General features: G+C 41.6%; 1 protein-coding gene across 5 annotated transcripts in view; it reads right to left on the reverse strand.

Annotated features, from left to right (window-relative positions):
- ACTN1 (actinin alpha 1) overlaps window positions 1-20,990 on the reverse strand; it is an 88,539-nt gene that overhangs the window by 25,042 nt on the left and 42,507 nt on the right. For all 5 annotated transcript variants that reach the window (XM_027716964.2, XM_027716962.2, XM_027716963.2 and 2 more), the window contains exons 3-7: window positions 16,142-16,261; window positions 8,843-8,929; window positions 8,179-8,266; window positions 7,139-7,217; window positions 1,083-1,164 (exon numbers count right to left, since the gene is read on the reverse strand). In XM_027716964.2, the coding sequence (XP_027572765.1) occupies window positions 1,083-1,164; window positions 7,139-7,217; window positions 8,179-8,266; window positions 8,843-8,929; window positions 16,142-16,261 (456 nt within the window). The remainder of the gene's footprint in view (window positions 1-1,082; window positions 1,165-7,138; window positions 7,218-8,178; window positions 8,267-8,842; window positions 8,930-16,141; window positions 16,262-20,990) is intronic.

Here is a 20,990-nt window from a genome sequence, read left to right on the forward strand (position 1 = left end):
AGAGTGATCAGTAAAGAGCAATGAGAGCTCCTGCCAGGGTCCCTCTTCATCACTGCTAGCTTTGCTGAGATCTACTTATTTTGGAGGTGACTTTATTTCCTACAGAATAGCAAGGAAACATTTGAATCTACTCTGGAATCCTCATGATTTTTTTTTTTACTTCAGCATGATGAATGCAGGGAAAGCAAGACTCATCTCTAGGGATGGGAAGTACTACCTAGAAATACGAACATCCTAGTTACTGAAATACAGGTTCACTAGGTTTGGCTGTGCTATTCCCACCTTTCCTCTTTGCTCCTCTCACTCCTTCATTTAACAAAAGTCTTTAACTGCTTCTCCTGTCCAACCCAAGACGGCTTTAGGCAAACAGCCAACAACCAGTGAACTATTTCAGTCCATTGTTTGTACTCCAGAGTTACAATCTTCAAAATCTACTGCCAAGCTGGTCCTGACAAGGCTATGAAAAGTAATCCTTGCTGTCCCAGTGGCCCAGGGAAGCAGTCATAATAAGTAGGAAAAGCATCTCTGAACAACATGGAAATCTGCCTTGGTCTCCAGACCTAGTCAGTGAAGGATTTTCATGCCAAACATTTCCGAGTAGTCAAGAAGAAGCAGTTCAGTAATAATAATAATAATAATAATAATAATAATAACAATAACAATAACAACAATAATAATAATATCATGCCCTCAAAAGGAAGAGCACCAGCAATGTCAGAAAGAGCCCAGAAAAAAAAATCTGGAGCAAAAAGAACACAGTCCTACACCATACATTAACTCCTTATTTGGCCTGACACTTCAGTCAGCAGACTATATAGCCAGGTGTTACTCATCTCTGCCTAGCACGTCAACCCCATGTTAAGATCTCCATGCCAGACTCAAAAGACTGAGGGGCACAGGAGGAAGAGGGAAGCAGAACATGTGACTCACTATTCCATAGTAGTTTTTTCCCTATACATTTACTACATGGTCATGGAGGGAGCATTCAGAGGTTACTGAATTCTCATACAAAAGAAGTCCACCTAGAAGAGTGGAGGATTTCTTGAGAAAAGCAAGTTAAAAGCCATTGGGTTCTACTTTACCTTCCGCATCCAGCATCTTGGGAATATCCAGATATTTCTCAGCCACATCAAAAGCTGTGTTTAGATTAGTGAGAGGATCATCCTGGGAAAGAAACAGAAGCAGAGCATCAGCATCAACTTATAAGAATGTATACAGTGTTTCTCTCAAAAAGAGCTATTATGCTTGGTTTGGTTGAGGTAACTGTGCTGTCCAGACAAAATTATGTGTGAAGCCTCATGTAGCAGGATGAAATAATTAGTTTTCTTTTGAAAGCAGAGCCTGGAGATTCATGACAGAATAATTAACATACAGTCTATGTACTTGCAACAAGAAGGAATAATACATTTTGTCTCGAACATAGTTTGAAGTAAAATTAGCTTCACATCATACTGACAGTAAATGATGAGACCATATCTCACATTTACATCTCATATTTATATTAGGCTTGCAACTTCCATTTTAAAGAACTGCAGAGTAGTATATCTGTTAAAATATCTAAGCAACACTAAAATAGTAACGCAACATCTGCAACGGGTCCTGTCCTTAGCTAGTGTACAGTTTGTTGAACACCACTTGAGTGGGAGGAAGAGAAATGTTTTAACAAATCTCTACGAAATAAATACATATAAAAGTACCCATTTTGCCTTGGGTATTGTTTTTCCTCCTGCACGGGACTTGTAATTTCTTTAGTACATTTCTATTCCTCTCTATATATATCTTCTACTATGGCAGGGTACACTTCAGATACAGACATCAGTACACAATAATCAAATCCTAAACACAGTTAAATGTGACTTATGATCATGAGTAATATCACAAAGGTAAGTAGATTTTAAAGAGCAAGACAAGAGAACATGAAACACCAATGTCACTGGAAATGAAAGAGCTCTGCAAATTGTTTCCAGTATTCAAACATAATCAGCAATAAGACACCTGCCAACCCGTATGAGATCCTCATACAAGCCTGTTCCTATATTCCTGAATAACTATGATAATTATTTTGAAGGATCAATCCACTTCATGGGTGACAAATAACATTTGAAATATCAGTTTCTACTGTTGAAACATGTGGCTTCTGCTGGATGAAAAGTTGTGCGCAAACTGCTAATGTTTAGACACCTTTTTTGGTGTCTTTTGGCAGAGAGGAAAGATGGAGTGGTACTCTCCATATTGTCATTTGTGCCATTTACACTGAGACCACATAAAAAATTAGGAAATAAGAAGTATAATTATTTTGCCTTCTTCTAGAGTGGCATCCTTGTTCTGTTTATTTTCTATCTGAGATCATGTGCCTTTGCTTATTGCATTGACTTGGAAGATTAAGCTGTGCCTGAACTCTAATCAACAGGCAGTTTCCTTTGAATCCACCCAGCAGGAAAGATGAAGCTAGGCAGGCTTGGGCAGACAGGGTATGGGCATGTATAAAACTTCCTTTATGGCTCTGGCCATTATGTAGTCCTCAGATGACAGCCTTCATGAGCTAGGAAACTGAGCTGTTCTGAAAAGCAGTTTCCTACAGCATTTTCATAGGAATCAATGCATTTATTAAGCTGGCATCCCATATCAGCATCATATTCCTTCAGGTGAATATCTTCAGTAGAGAGCATTGTTTCACCTACTACAGTAAATCACACACAGAGGCCATGAAAACAGACGTGACCAGTGATCTGTATTTAGTCCACTGGAACAAATCAATAATTAGCAAGGAAATGTTGCACAGGCATGCTGTGATGAAGCCAGCAGCTATCACACACAGCAACAGTCTCAAACAGTACTTTATTGCTATATAATACACTTCAATGATGACTACATCAGATATATCTATATCCACCTCTTTGGAGCTTAGCAGTGGTACAGGCAGTGGATTTTTACTATCCACCAGCCACAAGGAACCACCCTATGCCATGGAATTAGAGGCTGGTACCATTTCAACTTCAATCTACTTGTCTTCTGTGCCTGCTGTGGAGCCAAAGTGTAACCAAAAGCCCTATTTGAGGAGGTGAGACTAGCTGGTATATAACATATCTTGTTCACTCTATGTAGACAGGTCCTCCATTTAGGAAGAAAAATTAACAGCATTTCTTTCACTCAAGTGCAGGAGCATCCAGAAATACCAAGTGGCAGCTCCCTTGAGAGTCTTCCCCCTAGCCCACGTGCCATTTTCTACGTGTGTCAAAATGTCACCACTATGTAACAAATTTCAACCTATGCTGACCATGACAACCATGGGGTTGCTAACATCCTTATAGATTGTTTAGTATTAACACAAATCCTTCCTTAGCACAGACCCATCTGAATGAGATGCCTGGAGATCTGTCAGCCTCTCCTGGAGGAAAGGGAGGAGCAAACTCAATGCAGATAGCTTTCCTATCAGTTTGCAAGTAACAACACCAGGAGCAATGTTGCCAAAGGTTAAAAAGAAATTTTAAGCTGAAAGCTGGGAGAGGTTTCCTGATGGGAAAACTTACTGGGCTTGGGCAGTCCCAAAGGAAGGGCTGGAAGTCTTAACATGTGGGAAAGTGGAGACTCACCTAGATAAAGCCAGCACATTTCTACTTCATATGCAAGAAAGATGTGTGATCACAATGTCTCTTGGGGAATGAAACTAAAGATTGCAATACTTAAAGCAAGCTATCTGAGTCCAAGACTAGCTCTGAGACAAGCAGAGAGCTAAACCCAAGTAAGACCCTGTTCCCTGTAGGAAAAGCTTCACCCCTCAAGGACAGTAGAGCTGCTCATCACAAAAGTGATACTTTTTCATGCAAGTGACAGAGTTTCCCCAGGGCTTGTCCAAGACTACAACTAGCATCTTAAGTCCTATGAAATTCCTCCAGACTCCACCACTGTCAGTTCCCATTGAACAACAGCTAATCCTTATTTCAAATCACCTGTTTCAGTTGACAGCAATGAAAAGGGATAAAATAATAAAGACCGGCCAGGCAGCTCCAAGCCTTGCACTATAGCACCATGGCTGCAGGTACACTTTAGGGACCCAAAGGCCAAGTCACCTGTCCCCTAATTCCTTCCACAGCTGAAACACACACCCAAAAGAGCACTGACCCAGATGAGGTTCTGCAGAGGTGCCTCAGTTGTCATTTTATTTACATGACCATAGCAATGGCAGAAGCACGAATAGGAACAGTAACTTGCCAGGCTCTAGCTGGGCTAGCCACGAGGAAATGTGCAGTTTTACCATGGAGGAGTTACTTTGTTTCAATGGTGGCAGACAGCAAACCTGCCCTAAACAGATGCCGATCTGGCACATTCTCTGCTTTTGCTAACTAAAGACTATCACAGGTCTTCATCTTTCGCCACAACCCTAACTGACACAGGGACTCTTCTCTCTTCCCCCAGTTATTTCCAAATCCTTGTAGCACACAAGGTTGCTATGGCAATTATTGCAATGTGACATAAAAAACATCTTCTATTACTTAGCAATCAGGAAAGGAGATGGAGGGGGAGGAAAATCAAGAGAGAGCAAGCACTTACTATATCTGCTAGATTTGAAGACACTAGGAAAGAAATCCAAAACTCATGTTTTCAGGAAGATTTGTAATAAATGCATACAACACAGCAGTACACTGTTCTAAGCAGACTGTGGTATATGAGGAGGTGTCAGAGCCATCAGTCAGTCATTATACTTGATAAAATATCTTAGATACAGCTCATGGTTGAGCTACAGTCAGGGGTAAAAGGAGGAAGGGAAATCCCATCTTCTGCATACTTCTCACTTGGCAAACCATGAGCTGAATCCTGAGACCTTATCTACAGTGAGCTGAACAACAGCAGACAGACCTGCACCGAATTGAAACTATCTAACTAAATAAACTGTGGTGTCAGGGAATCACTGACAGCAAGCTAGGTGGACTTGCACCTTTTATTTTGAGTCCTGGACCATACAAGTAACTTTACCTAGGCAGTGCACATATGTAGAAAAGAATTGTGCTTGTTCTGCTAATATAGCCAGACTAGGAAAAATAGCTAGGAACAAACTCAATACAAAACAATGCTGACAGAATAAGTGGCTAAATTTTGGGAAGAAGACATGGAGCTACTCCACTGGCTACCTTTTGCAGGCATACGCTGCCAATACAGGGTTGGTAGCATAGACACAGCCTCTGTGAAAGAGCGGAAAACACTAAAACTGCAAAAGAACACTGCCCAGACAGGAGGTAAAATGCAGAACTGTGAGTAGGTTGGACTGATTTCACCTATCTTGTACCTGTGTGTGTGTGTACACAGAAACACACATAGCATTGCCAAAGGTGCAACTGAGATGCCAATAATTGCTCCCTAGAGCTGGAAAAGAACTTGAGGTGGATCTCTAATCTACCACCCACTGAAATGGCTGCTTCTCAGCAGCCTTTTCCGTGTTTATACATTCCACAAATGCTTTTCAAAGATCTAGCATAAAAAAGGCAACTTCCCTTCAGCACACACGAATTGCCAGAACTAAAGGCTAAGCTTTGAGCTAAGTTCTTCCCAGCTATTTGCTCAAGATTTCAGCTGTTGTAGAGTTCTCTAACATACATTTAATCTCGTGCCTTTGGAGTAATTGAGGCAGAACAACAATAAAAATTATACAGAAAGAGTGAGAAGACTGCAGGAAGGCAGAGGGAACCTGATGAAAGATGGGATCAAAAGCAAGCAGAGATCAAAAGATGGTGGTTTCCTTTAACCTTACTCCAAGTAGGAGAAATCTCTTCCCATGTACATTAAATTTGGTTAGAACAATCTCTCTACCTTTCACCTTAAAAAGCTTGCAAGTAATATCACCGAATAACTCACTTTCCTTTACTCTGTTTTCACTTGGGTTTGGCTTAGGGCTTTTTTGATAACAGAGAGCACCGTAGCATTTAGCTGGCTGGGTTTGTCAGACACACATTGCTTAGCTGCTTTATTTTCCCAAGGCTGGGCACTGAAAATGTCACCCTAATAATTCCTTTTTTTATTGCTGTTGTTTATGTAAACAGGTACAGTCCACACCCCCCCCATTTATTCACCATATGCTGACTCCAGACACTAAAACTGATCAGATAATATAATTAACTGCTCTGCAAGAGAGTAAAGATCTAAAAGGTTATTGAAAAGCAGATCAGGCATTGTACAATTCATTGCCTCAAGGATGCAGCTAATTTGATTAGGTCATTTACATTTTGTCTATTCTCACAGTGATCAAAGAGCCCAGGTCTACTGGTGATGGGCTTCTACATTTATTTCTCTAGCTAACACGTACGTATCTATAACACCCAGCCCATGAGATCTGATGGACAAACTTTTTGTGTTAACCAGTAACAACACATGAATTATGCTCTTGGTGGCATTTCATTCCACATGCACACAGATACAGTGAAACTGGATCTCAGCATACTGTAGGATAAGAATCCAGTTTGATCTTCCATTGCATTGCTGGGTCACGACACTGCTAGAAGCACAAACCACTGAATGGTTATTCTCATCATCCACTTAACAATCTTGTCTCCAAGAAACACTGGAAGCAAACTTTGGAGCAGCTTGATATCATGTTACCAGTGGCAATTTTAAAGTAAAATTGAGCTTTTTGACAAATGTATTTCTGGCACCTGGTACCTACATGCTAGGAGAAGCCTACTACTGCAGATGACTCAGTGCTAAGCTGGAAGTATGTGATGTGTCCAGTGAGGGGACACAAACTCTTCAATGAGGTATTGCACTTGAACACAGGTAACTGGTTTCTATCCAAGTGGCCACAGAAATTTTAAGTCTGATTTGTCTTGCTAGTCTGTGACATTAGCATAGAACTAGTCTTACACTTGGTGTTACTGAGTTTGGCAGCTTTTGCTCAGTAGCTGGGATTGGGGTATGTGTGTCTCACACAAAGCAGTCTGAAAGCAGGGAAAGTCAAGCAGGAAGCTCATTAAGTTCATGCTTCACTAAGAAGCCTGAATGTACTGATTCATCCCTCCTTCCTCCCCCCCCAGTCCTGCAACTGCCAGCTTGTGCTGAAATTCTCCAATTATGTTTATCAAGCTAATTCTTCTCCCTCTTTACTTCCAAGGAGCCAAGCATCTGTTCTGACAAACAAATTGAGTTGTACCTTTCGTAGCTTCCCGTAGTCAATGAGCTCTGGACGGTGTCTATGAATTAAAGCACAGAAACCAAGGCCATCCTTCCAACTACAAGAGAGACAGAAGAGAGAACAATGAACACTGCTCAGCCAGGGAGACACACAGTGATGAGCATGAGGGAAGGCATTGGGACAACTAATTCTGGTTTAGTTTCTAACTAACAGTGCTTCTGTAAGTGCTGGGAAAGAGGGATTGTCTTGTATGTGCATGAGACTACAACAAAGATTCCTTTCAGTCCCTACAAAAATCCACTGCGATTAGGACTTGCCCATTGAATTGCCACATCCTTTTTGGCAGTTCTCTGTGCTGAAATCTCTGTGCATATCTTGTGGAGCATGTGAGGACAGGTATAGAGCTCAGGGTTGAAAAAAGGTGTAGACACAAGCCCTAAAGAAGGAATAAATGCATTCCTTAGGGAAAGGGCAAATGTCCACAGCTAGCTCCACCACAGTACTGACTAGCATGGATGGCAGTTAAGCTCTTAAAAGTGCTTTACATTTATATGATTCATATATATTCATATATATATTCAACTCTCCAAGATGTGCTGGAAAAGCACTATTATGCACAATCTTCACTGGAACATCTGCCAGTTTGGAAATACTAAAGACCAGAGCAAGAAAACCTCTTATGCCTTCCCAACTCTCCCATACTACGAAAGCTCTGAGTGCAGTCCTTTTTTCTTGGTTCCTAAAGTGTTTTGAGTTTTCACAGTGCAAATGCTCTCTTGCTTAGCCCACAGCACATACACTGCTCTCAGAGGACCCAATGGTCTGAAGAACTTCATGAAAGCAGCAATAGTAACCAGAATGAGGAACTGGGATATAGGTACTCGGATCCTCTTAGAATCTCTGCCTTTAATTTCCTAGGCATCTCTCTGGACTACACTGTTACTATGTAATGCACATATGCATTGCCTTGGGAGGTCTGTCAAGAACACTGTTGAATACACTGAGAGATATAGGAAAATAATAGAGATTGTAAAGCTAAGTTCTTGCTTGTGACTCACCTGATATGGAAGTTCTGGATGTTTACATTTTTGTAGGGGGCTGTCTTCCTCTGACACCATAACAAAAGTCCTTCTTTAGCAGATGTTTCTGGTGAAAGAAAGAAAACACAGCAATGAACTCATTTTCTTAGAAAACAGGAGCCTCTGGAGCATATGCTAGAAAACAATCATCAACTTCTCTTTGGTAGAGACTGCACTGAATTGTGCTTTATTTAATTTCACTTGTCAGAAAATTTCTTGTTTGGAAGAGTCTACTGGGATAGCTTTGTTACTATTATTTTCTTAATGAGTTTCAGTAATATGGAGATAGCTTTTTGAGACCAGAGAGTCTTGTAGGACTTGTATGAGATAGGTCCATTTTCAGTGCTAGTGCCTGAATCAGCCTGCAAGAAATCCAACAGATTCCAACATTAAAGTTGGTTTTCAGGCTTAGCCATCCTTTTGAGCTACCCTTGAAATCTCTTGTAAGAGAAGGATGTGAAAAACTCTTCTCAGTATACCTGAACCTGGCCATAAATGTCACTGAGATGACAAGGCAGCGTGGGAAGGGTAGCTTCCTAGGATCTTTCAGTGACTCACTTAAGAGCACATTTTGGGCCTTTTAAGTAGCAAAGCCATTTAGTTGTTCGTTATTGAACACTGGCTGGAAAGAACTAAAATTTACCTTCAACTGAGATATCCTGAATGGCAAAACGAAGGATGATGGTCCAGATCATTCCAAGGGTCATTTTAACATTGCCATCCACAATTTCTATTGGAAAAAAAAGGTAGAAAGAGAAGAAATAGAAGACATCAAGCTGCAAATACAAATCCTTGTAAAACAGGAGCATTGGGGAGCACTTCTTTTTGCAGATGGGAGAACTGGCATTCCTGCTAAAAACTGTTTTTCCTTGCCTTCCCAGATGTTCTGCTGGTACAGCTCTGTACCCAGTACTCAGACTGGTTCTCTTGCAGTATAATACTGAGAATAAAACAGACACAGATGATCCCAAAGATCAGGAATAAGGACCAATTTAGATCAGTGTAATTTCCCACAGGGGCCTAAAAACACCTTGTTCAGGTTTAATTACAATTCCTTGGAAGTCATAGAAGCCAAACTGAGAAAAAAAAAAGCCTTCCTTCTCTTACTCTCCTATGTCTCCTCCAAGTCACCTATATAACTGCCCAAGCATAATTATACCAGAAGAACCAGTGAGACTTCCCAGAGCAGATGAGCTCTGACAGCTAGTTTTGTCCTGTGAACAAGATACCACTAAGAAAACCATGTAACATCAATATTTTAATTTTAAGCAAGCCTAAACGTTTGCCATTTCAAACAAGCCTAAATACATCAGACTGCCTGTATAGGACTTCTTTCGGTCTTGTAACTGCCAAAGACACAACAGAGCATTTCTCAAAGTACATGCATCCTGCTGGAAGTGGAAGCAAAGACTCCTGCTGACCAGTCTGCACAGACCATAACAAACTATGATGTTAAGCAGATTGTGATTTATTGCTCACTGGACTCCACAATATAAATGAGCAAGGGTCAACAACTTGGAGCTTTTACAAGGTGACTGCTTGCGTGTGTGAGGTAGAGTCTGTTTAGGATGGGGATCAAGGTCCTGGTGGGAGGCATTTGGGCCAATGCTGGCCCAGAAAGGGACTTCCACCATGTATAGACTAGAGCCAAACAGTCCAAACAGTGAGCAGATGGGTCTTAAGTGCTGATACTCAGCATCTACAAAAATTTCACAGAGAGATATATATACACACGTTAGAGAATTTACAGCCTTCACATTTTTGTATAGTGAAACTAGCTGAGCTGCCTCCTCCTACTCATTCTCTAGCAGGTTCCTGCATTGCAGGACCTTTCTCAAACAACTGACAAGTTAAGAGTATTTTCAGTAAGAAAATGGTTAGAATTAACCCACTCTTTGGAGGTAGAATAATTCAAGTCCCAAGAAGGCTGTCAGAAACCTTTTGTACTCCTGTAGACACCTCTGTGCCACTGCTTCCATAAAGCTGCCCAGCAGCAACAAATTGTGTTCTGGGACAAGTAGGAAGTTGCAGTATAGGCAACTGTCACCTGTCTGGATCCTGACACAAAAGAAACAATATTTGAATTTTTCCTTTTAAGCTGTTAAAAATACCCCTTTTCTTCTTATGAAAAAAACTCAAAATGTGGGTCTCGTATTCAAAACCAACAGACAAGTAGCACACACCCCAAACACATCTTTTTAGGTACCATGTCTACCTGGTCCAAATTCCTGAAAGCTTGTGATTTACTGATACATGTCACACAACTTACAGTGTAAATTAGAATGATAAGCTCCACTGTCCTTTGACACAAACCTCCATTAGGGATTTACAGATGTAAAAGATAGAAAACAAGACATGCCGTCTTGTTTTACACCAGTAAACCCCTGTGTTTACTCCTTTCTGCACTTCAGAGCACACATACATACCTTGGTGGGGCATCAGTTTGCCCAGAATTAAACAGCCAACAACTTTTCACTGCAGTACAAAAGAACTACAGTTACTGTTGCTGGCATAAAAAAACTATGCTTGCCTGTTGACAGTTTTCTCACAAATTAATTTTTTACAGGCATTTTAGGGTCAGGGGGTTGTCTGCTAGGCTGATGCAAGAAAATGCCATGTGATGGCAAGTATACTCAGTTCTGCACTTCCTGCATTTTTTGCCCCTACAAAAAAGCACTGCAATCAACTTAAAGGAAAATCCTTACTATTGTTACAGATACTTGAGATACTGCAGCTAAAATACATAAGAAAGCATCAATGTTTTCAGCTTGCTTGTTTCGTTCATGTGATAGATCTTTGTGGGGATTTTCAAAAAGCAAAAAACCCAATGCTTTTAAAAACCACAGCAGTTGGCAGGACTCCCCTAGGATATATTTAAGATCTGAAACTAAATAGAGCTCTCTATTTTAATGGGCTAGATTAAAATCTGATGACAATACTTTAATGCTGAAAACGCTTCATGAACACTAATAAATCAATCAGTGAGCTGAAACAGGTAATTAATATTACTGTTCCATGGATTTTAATTAGAAATAAAGGTCAAGACACTTACATAAAACCAGATAGCTCTAAGTTGCTAATGTGGCATAAGAACTCAGCACTCTGCTCTGGTTACATTGTCAAATTCCAGTTTTATAAAGTTAGTTGGTGGAGTTAAGGTGGAAGCACCCCTTCTTCCCAGTCCTCTTCACTACATTAATCATTTAAAAAGGAAGATGTACTCCCTGTTCCCATCTGATTATTCCTTAGCAGTGAACCAAAACAAAGCTGCTCTGGAAGAAATACAAAGTATTTCTACTGCTTCATCTCTATATATCATTTTCTTTTTCTTGATATAGAGAAAATTCACCACCTACCAAGCAGATACTGATGTCAGTGAGATTACTGAGTGATTCATCCCAGGATGCACATTTAACAAGCCACACAATCCCCAGTCTTTTTCTTTTTCTCTCTTTTAAATAGAGTTGACAGAATTTTTATTATTTGTTGGAAGCAGGCAAGCATTTTTCATTTCTAGTGCTAAAAAACTCCTGGCAACCTGATTACAGTCAGGCAGCCTGATCAGAAAGGCCTTATGCTCTTTGGCCCTCACTGACTTGGTTTTCCACCCCTGCATTCCCCAATGCTAACCTCCTTTTCCTTGAGGATCCCTTCAGCACTCTTCAGCTGCTGCCAGTTTCTTTCTAATATAGTGGAATATGGCCAAGAAACAAAAGTGAAAAACGTGGTTGCAAAACAGGTTTGCATGAGGCTTTCTGCTTCCTGGTGATGAAGAAAAAGAAACTCCACAGGAAGTGTTAAAAAGTTGAATGTAACACTACAAAACTAGAACAATGTAATGTTTAATTAAAGATACTGTGTTTGTTCCCTGCTGATATAAGGAATGCTCAGTAATGTGAGAGCAATTCACATATTAAAAGGCTAGCAATCAGACAGTATCTTCTGCCTGACTGTGCTTTCCAAGTGCTCTTCCTAGGCAGGATCTCTGCAAGCACCGTCTGCACTTCCTCCACCACTAGCAGCTGTTGTCTGAACAGCAGCAAGCACATGTTATTAATGTGATTTACATTCAACTTGGGGGTTGATCAGTTGCTGGCTAAAGCTGGTGAGGCATCTGTGTCCACTGGAAGGAAATTTTTTGTGTCAGTGAATATGCTTCCACCTACCTCCCATTACTGTACCAAATAACACAAACTAAGTATGTAAAAACTACAGTACTCTCATCCACTTGTTTGACAACCAATTAAGGATCTGACAAATATCCAGCCCTCAGGAGGAAGCCTGGCTGGCTATAGAGATGTGCCTTTTAAAATGCCACCACCTTTTTTAAATGCATGAACTCATTTTGAAAAATGCAAAGATTATTAAGATTACTTTTCTGCCATGGCCTGGGTAGTTAGAAGCAGAAATACAATACAGAAACTGCTATCCTCCCCCAGCTACTTCTGAGCTGCCCATGAGAGCACAGCCTCTGGTTACCTATGGAGAGAAGTTGTTGCAGGGTATGAACAACTGGCAGGATAGCGTTATGATCTGGGAATTGGAGACATAGAACAACAACGGTGACGTAAATCAAGGCTGTTCTGCATTTTGTTTATCCTAGCAAGTATCCATGACCCTATCTTCAGAAAGCAAGTTGCTAATGATGGTCCAGTCAGATTTAGGACAGATAGCTGGCATTGTTGTTAAGGGTGTACCTCTGGAGTCCCTAACTGTGAGTGGACAGGACATAGGGACAAATACAGTGCTGTGTTTCACTCACTGACATGGAGGAACCCTATTTTTCCCCACTTTCCACTGTGTCTGCTTGCACTGCCTAGTGCTTCAGTAGATATTGTGCTCAGATGGGACTTCTACAAATGTTGTAATCTCTAAGTTTTATTTTTCCTTTCACTTTCACAGGTGAGAATAGGGATCAGTTTATTCAAAGTTATCTGTATGTTGAAGGGAACCAGATCTTTTTAAGAAAGCAGCAACTTTCTATACAGATTAAAAATAAAACAGTTTTAGGGTCACATACTTGACCTATTCAATCTGTTAAATCCCAGGATCATTTGACATTACAATGGAATCTATCACATCAAAAGAAGGCTTCTGAGGTGTCAGATGACAGTGAGATTTCAAAGTAGATGAAAACCATTTGGAAGCTGCACCAGGTTAGTGTCTTCCTTGATCCAGATTTACACTTATATGCTGAATGCTAGAACTACTTTGATTCTATGGACTCTGGTTAACAAAGTGTTTAGAATAAAATAAAAATAAAAACATAAATAAATAAATAAATAGAAGCCAGGACATTGAGGGCCAATGTGTGCAGAGAACTACAGCTGACCTGCAGATACAGGACCTTCCTGCCCAGCAGATACCCAGAGATGGAGCAAGACACCCTGAGGTAAGGAGTGTGCTGTCCTAGACAGTACCACTACACTGCTGCTGGATGGTGGTTTTCTCCTCTGGGAGAAAAGCCACCTAGAAAACTTCCTAGATCAGTCCAATCTGATTGAGGCATCTACAGCTTATTTTCCTGGTGCAGAATTATAACTGACTCATTGGTTTTGATCTTCTAGCTTGCTGCTGCATGATGTCTTCCTAAAGTCTGGAAGTAAGTCCTTAAAATTTATGCTCCAGGAAGGTTTATAATCCCTTCTGTGGACAGAATTAACTGCTGTGCTGTTTAAAGTAAAAGTCTATTTTTATAGCTGATGTGCAATTTACTGTACACCAAAGACCTAGATGGGCTGGGCAGAAGCCTCTGCACCAGGTTATATTTCTTGCTGACAACCTGAGTGGCCTGGGCTCAGTCTGTGTGCAGGGTAAGCACTGGTGTTGGGGAGTCCATGATGTGATCACACTTACATGTCCTGAGCTGGCATCACCGCACAGGCCCAAGCACTCTCTATAAAAATCAAAGTTAACCCTTAGTCTAAACTTCAGTGCCATGCTGCTTTTGGTAGTATAAAGAAATCCATGTGTATTCACTATGTAGCCACATGGGAAACAGGACAAAGGAAAGCCAGGAAACATTTGGCAGGGGAGGACAGGATCACCATTCGGACTGATATGAAACATACTTCTGTCTCAAAATGGCACCTCAGAGTCTATTTCTGAACAGGGTAACTGCTACAGAACCATACTGAATAACTGGGCCCTAGTGATCTTTGGTCAGAGATCATTTTACTTGCAAATAATTTCTATGTGCTCTGAGGGTACAGTCACAGCTGACTAAGGAGTAGAGAGCAAAAATAAAATCCAGCGGAAAAAGAGGAAAAGACAAACTAGTGCCAGGGAGCGCAGAATCAGGAAAATAAAAAAGGGGAATAGAGCAGGAGAGCAGGAAAGAAAGGTAAACTTTGCACATGCTTTAGACTCCCAGAAGGATTCAAATGTCTGTCTGAGATCCAAATGACAACAGGAGCTGTCTAAAGGTGGAAGACCTCTCACTCCAGGACTAACTTCTAGCTTGAAAAGGGTCCCACATAGATATGGACTATTGTATCAGACACTGGATGATACAATAGTATAATCAATACAATGATCAGACATCAGTCTTTTTTTAAAGGCAAAAATGACCTTAGATAGGTATTTGTGCTACATAACCAATACTCAGGGCCAAAAATAGCCTCAGGGTGCTACCACTGGTTTGCATGGAAAATATCAATATCATTCAGCCATTCGCCTCTTATATTTTGCTCTTCTATACCCAACACAGTAAAGAGGTGTCTGCAATGTCCCTGGACACTAGTTCCAAATTATTCCAAAGTCTCCATGAATTTAAAGCAGCATGTTGAGGTAAAGGTCTCGGTAAGATAAACATAAGCACCTGCAGTGGCAGAGGTATTCTGCCTGATCTGACATGGAACAAGTGAACCATAGAGTGGGTACATGTCTTGGACATGCCCCAAGAGCATGCCTGAAAGGCCAAAATTGGCGACAGCACACTGAGACTGCACTGACCTCATGAGCTGAGAACAGGCAGGGCTCAGCCCCATAGCTCCAAGACCCTCCCAAAGGAGGAATGCTCATCCAGAACAGTATCATGGGCTCATTTCCTGGTTGTGTCATGAATTTCCCTAGAGAAACCATGTATTTCCATCTGCAAGGTGGAGATAACAAACCTCCCTCATTTTCCACGGTCACTGTAAATACAAACCTAGAAATACCATAGAAGCAGAGTGTTTCCACAGCAAGTGACAACTTGAGTCCATAGGCAGCATTTACACACAGATCCAGAACAAAGCAAAACAAATGTCAGAAAAACCTGCAAGCCCTTCTGGGTCTTGGGTGACATATCTGCAAAACACCCACCATCTTTGCTAAAAAGACAGAAATCCTACACAACTGCCTGCTGCCTGCTTTCTGCATGATCCGCAAGTTCTTCTTGGGGGCATCCCTTGGTGCTGCCCACAGTGATCTCTACACAACAATACACAGGCTTCAAGCACCCAGCTTTCTGGGGTGCACAAAAAGAAGACTGGAAGCCCTGAAAATTGGAATCTCTGAGGTCTTTGTCCTATGCTGGGGACTGCACCTGGCTTTGACCCATGCAGTGTCCTACAGCAACAGGCGATCTTCCCCAGCAGCTCTGCAACTAGCTAAATACTTTCCTTCTGCTATGCTTCAGTTGAGACTTCATTTGAGAAAGAAATATCTCAATTATTTTGTTTCTGCCACTGCCCAAAGTTTTTCTTAACTCATGAAAACCAGAAGAAAAGCAGGAGGACATGATCCATAAGCCCAAGTGGGAATCAGGTTCAGCAGTCTGGTGTGAAAGCAGGATTTAAATCCAGAGTAAAGGCCTACCATATCCCATTTTTAACTCGATGGCTTATTCTACAAGAACACGGTAGGGCTAGGGAGGTGCAAAGGGAAATGACATGCAGCCAATAAGAAAGATAATGACTAAACATAGCTCGGGCCCAGACAAACCAGCTGGTTTCCTTACCTTCCGCTCCAATAGATACTAGTTTGACTCCTTTGCTGGCAATGAAATCCAAGGCCTTGTTCACATTGGATATTTTGTGCACTCGCATTTTGCCTCTTTCAGGCTTAGCCAAACGTTCACCTAATAAGAAAAGAGGGAAAAAAAAGTGTTACAAAACAATTCTGAACCTGTTTTTCCCTGGTGAGTGTTTCCCATGCTGGCGGCTCCCATGGCTCAGCCAGGCAGAAAGTATCCTTTCAGGACAGCCAAACTCACAGCCCTGGACAGCCCTAGAAAGACAGAAAAGTATCTTTTGTTGCATCAGATATAAGTTAGTAACAGAGAACCTGTTAGAACCTCACCTTTTCAGAGCAGGTTTGTATCAGCGGTGAAAAGGTCAGCTGAAACCCCTCTGAGCTAGGCAGTAGAACTAACCTTCACGAACCACAGATGAGGAGGATGCTTGGAAACAGCACAAATTTCCCTCCCTGACAAAGACAAGTGAGGAGGTCTCCTCCAGCATTTGCAACATCCAATTTACAAAGCAAATCTCTCCACTGAAGTCCCTACAGTTAAATATAAGGGTGATCTTATAGCTTGCCTTTTCTTACCCCCATCCAAGAAACAAACCTCCTACCTCTCTGGTCTCGACACCGAATGGCCAAAACTGCCTCTTTCAGGAAATAAAATAATTCTTTGGCAAGTGGCTTTATAACCGTCAGGACTGTCATCTCAACTCCTTTCCATTAAGTTTGATGTATTTCTAACTCTACACAAGGTCTCTTACACAGCCGTTCATTTAAAATGTTTATAATGAGGCACAGAGGAGGAAGCAGCCTAGCCCTGAGGTAAGAGCAGGTTAATCTCTGATAGAAATCAGTCTTAGGATAACAACAGTTCCTGACTGCAACAAAGCTGAAAGACTTGGAAAAGCATTTTCCTGACTGTATTTATTTGAAAGAGTTGCATTAAGTGCAGTCATGTCCTTCCTGATAGGCTGCCTGTAATTATGCTCACAGTCTACTTTTACTAACAATAACCCAACACTCAGAGTAAGCAAATTAAAGCTTGGACAGACAGGTGGGCATTTCAAAGGAACCTCAATTAGAAATATAATTAGATGTGATATCAGGAATCATCTGTGTGTGACACACAACACCAAAAATGAACAGAATGTCCACTTTCAGATCACAAGCTCCAGAATACAAAAACGATCTAAAGAAAATCCAAGGATGTTTTGCACTTTAGAAAAAAAAAAGTTATAATTAAAAAGAGATCAAATAGGCAAGTCTAGGCAAGTAATTATTCACCTGACCTGCTCAGTTCCAAAAGTCTCCTGCTGTATCTTGAATTGAATATTTAAGCCAATGTCTGTTAACTCAAAACCTTTATTCAATGCTTAAGTGTGAGAAAGAAAAGTACTTGTCTTGTTTCCCAACACAGGTGTGAGGAAAAGCTAAAACAGAGAAAAAATATTATCTCCATAACCATGCCCTACAAGAAAAAAAGGTTGGAAATTAAAATCCTATAGAAATGTTTCAGTGGTTACTGTAGGCTGGTGTCATTAGCTCTTACGCTTAAGGATAAAACGAGATTGATTTTCAAAATGGAACACGGGTGTCTGGCAATTTAAGTAAAAAAATGTATTTTATGCTCCTACCTCCATCCTAGGATTAAAAAAAAAAACTCTTTTACTTTAATGGAACCCTAAGTACACATCATGGTACCTTGCTTTATTTTTGGACAATGCTAGTAATTCTAAAGAACAGTTGAAGCATTTTTTGTGACAGTTTCACAATGACATTTATACGTTTAGTTTTACAATAGACCTAAGCAGACTTATGCTACCAAATGTCAACAAATGGGCTGAGCCAGCTAAAAAATAACCATTTTCTTCAGCTCATGTGACTGTAAATTAGCCTTGCAAAAACAAAAATAAAGACAAGCGATTAGGTTTCAGCTGGAACAACAAGCTGATCCAATTCACCTTGTGGCCGCATGTGCAATGCCAATATAGGGGGAGAGCAGCTCTCCCTGAGGCTGGGAAGAGCAGGATTGTTCCCCCTGACAGCAATGCTGGTGATTGCAAAATTGCAGTCTCCCTTTCTCAGATTAGAATCCTTTTTTTGTGTACTTTTTAAGTTCCAAAACCAAGTGGCTATTTCCTTCAGACTTGGACTTTATTACAAATTTAGTTTTCCAGAAAAAAGCATCACCTGGTTCCATGTCATATATTATTAATGATGTAGACTGTTAAAAGGAAGCCTGCTAGAAATATGTTCTACTTTCAGCTATTTGCATCATTGCTTTATTTCTCAGTACTTCTCCCAGCTGAGAGAATGAAAATGGTCTACTTGCTTCCATTCTCTGATCCTCATGTACTAGCCCAAGGCTGTACTTTAAACGCTAAACAATGCAAGGATGTGTTGGCATAGAAGTTGTTTACTACAAGTTCATTTAGGAAAAAATTCAATTAGTCCCTCCTTCTGTTGGGGGGGGGGGGAGAGTCTTATAACTTTATTTTAAAAGTACTAAATGTCAGTTTAGCCTTTTTCAGTCTTGTAGTATTATTTTTAAAATGACTTTCTCTGGGGAAGGAAACACATGGTGAAAAACGGAATTGTATCTTTTGGGGCAATTTCTAGGGGAGGCTGCAGTTGTTACTTCCAGCAGGAGAGGAGCTGCAATGAGGAAGTCCCAGGACTATCTGTGGAACTTCTGCCAGTGCATAGAGATTGGGGAACCAAGGGGCTCTGGTGGAGCTGAAAGAGGACCTGTCAGCAGCACAGCTCTCCACCAGAAGGTACTAGGCTGACTAAAACTGAAGCATGCTCCTCTTGCAGGTCATCACTGCTTCCCAACTTTGGGAAACTGCATCAAATGGGAAAACTGCTTCCTACTTGCCCTAGCTGCCTGGTAGCAATGTGCTCCCAAGGACACACATGAGGTCTGCCCTGAAACAGGTCTCCCACAGTCCCAGTGACAAAGTCCCTCTTCCACCATAGGGCCTCCAGTAGCTTCACTCGTGCAGGCTCCATCCTTCCTACCATGGCAGGGTGGCAGCAACCACCCCACAGCAGGGGCAGAGGGAGACAGTGCTCCCTCCCTCACTTCCACACATCCCATCCATACAGCCAGGTGGAGGAGGCACTCAGCTCTGCATGGCTCTCAGCCAACCTGGACCAGCGCTCTCATGGCTGAAAGCTCTTCTGGCCATCATCCTCTGGGTTAGAGGAGATCAGTCTCACAGAGTAACCCTGCTCATGCCAAATTCCCATCAGCAGCTCTGCAGCTCCCCAGTATATGTGAAGAGGAAGGTGTGAGCCAAGAGCTGAAAGGCAAGGCCAGAAGCTGGAACTAGAGGGCTAATAGTCTTCCAGGGACTCACCCTTTTGGCAGATGATGAGTGGGAACCATGGCAAGAACTTACAGACGAGCCCTTGCCAAACATCAGGAGACCCCCACATGCTGCTCCTCAGATGGGCTGGTGCTTCCCTAACTACAGACCAAAAGGGCTGCTAGTATAGCCAGCAGCTATATGATCTATATGATCAGTGGGGCTCACAACTGATAATGGAACTGCCAATGACAGAAATGAAATGGGGAAAAAATGTGCTAAGTTTATCTTCTTTTGCCACTGTACTTAGGAGAACTTAGTTCTACCTTCTGCCGTCTCTAGGGAAAGGATGCTCAGTCTTACATGTGTGAAGGACCATGGTCTCTGGTGGGATGCAGTCCCCAGCTGCTCTCCGTGCATTTGCCCACTCATCTAGCAGCAAGTTGCAGGCACAGAGCTGCTCTGCACTGGGATAGGTACATGCTCTGCCCACACCACCTGTGCAGTTGGAAGCCACTTGCTTCTTCTCAAACTGAGGCGGATCTGACAGGCCCTGCCAGTGGGCTCTCAAAGGGACAATAGGAGAGGAAGAGTGGGAGAGTGGGAGACAATGCAAGGAAATTAAGCAGTGTGAGACAGGAGACCCCTTGCTTTAGCACTGAGCCTCATCTGCCCTCTCCTCTACATACTTCTCTCCCCTTTCTCCCAGTTCAGTGATTAGAAAGTAAGCCATCAAGGCCCATCTGCCCTGGTGTCCAGGTTGCAGCCCTGCCTCTGTAAAGGTACCTAAATACAGAAAATAAACCAATATGACTTTGCTACCTCATTTCTTAAAGGCACTGCAGAAAAAATGTGCATGCTGCAAAGCTCTGATAGTGTTTTGAACTCTGATTCCTCCAAACCACAAGCATGGGCAAAACCCCTGAGGTTTCATTCTATATTCATAAATTCTGAAAACACTGACAGTATACTGATAGCACGTTCGCAGAAACTGGCAAAGAGGAAGGGGAAGGAAAGAAAAGAAGGGAGAGAGGGAAGGCAGTCCGAGTGCTTCTATCATGGCCATTTTGGAACAAGCACCAAGGTCAGGAGTGCAAGTCACTGGGTTGCTGTAACTGGCTCAAAAGCCACCAAAAGACAGTCTGTGAGCATACAGTCCCAGTTTCACACATACAGTCTTACTCTCTCTTAGTGCCTCCCACAACACTTTACTAAGGTATTTATTTCAACAGCACATCAAAAGGGATTACTGCTTATATGAAACAATCCCTGGGAGATATCTATCTTGTAGTGGGACATTTGTGACTCGGAGTAAAAACAAATACAACCTAATTTGTTCATGCCACTGCTTTTATTTCAGACTGAGTTTTTTGAGATTTTGCTTTTCTGGGGGATTTTATTTTCCCATGAAGGCTTGAGCACTGAGTTCAGATTAAAACTAGAATGGAATGACTTCAGTCACAGCTGAAACTGAAGAACACAAAAGATTTATTGGTTTGACTCCTCTCTTCAAATAACTTCTATCGTACTCCC

This window comes from Pipra filicauda, unplaced genomic scaffold (assembly GCF_003945595.2).
Source record: "Pipra filicauda isolate LSUMZ 115617 unplaced genomic scaffold, ASM394559v2 scaffold6_size6359152_pilon, whole genome shotgun sequence".
NCBI lineage: Eukaryota > Metazoa > Chordata > Aves > Passeriformes > Pipridae > Pipra > Pipra filicauda.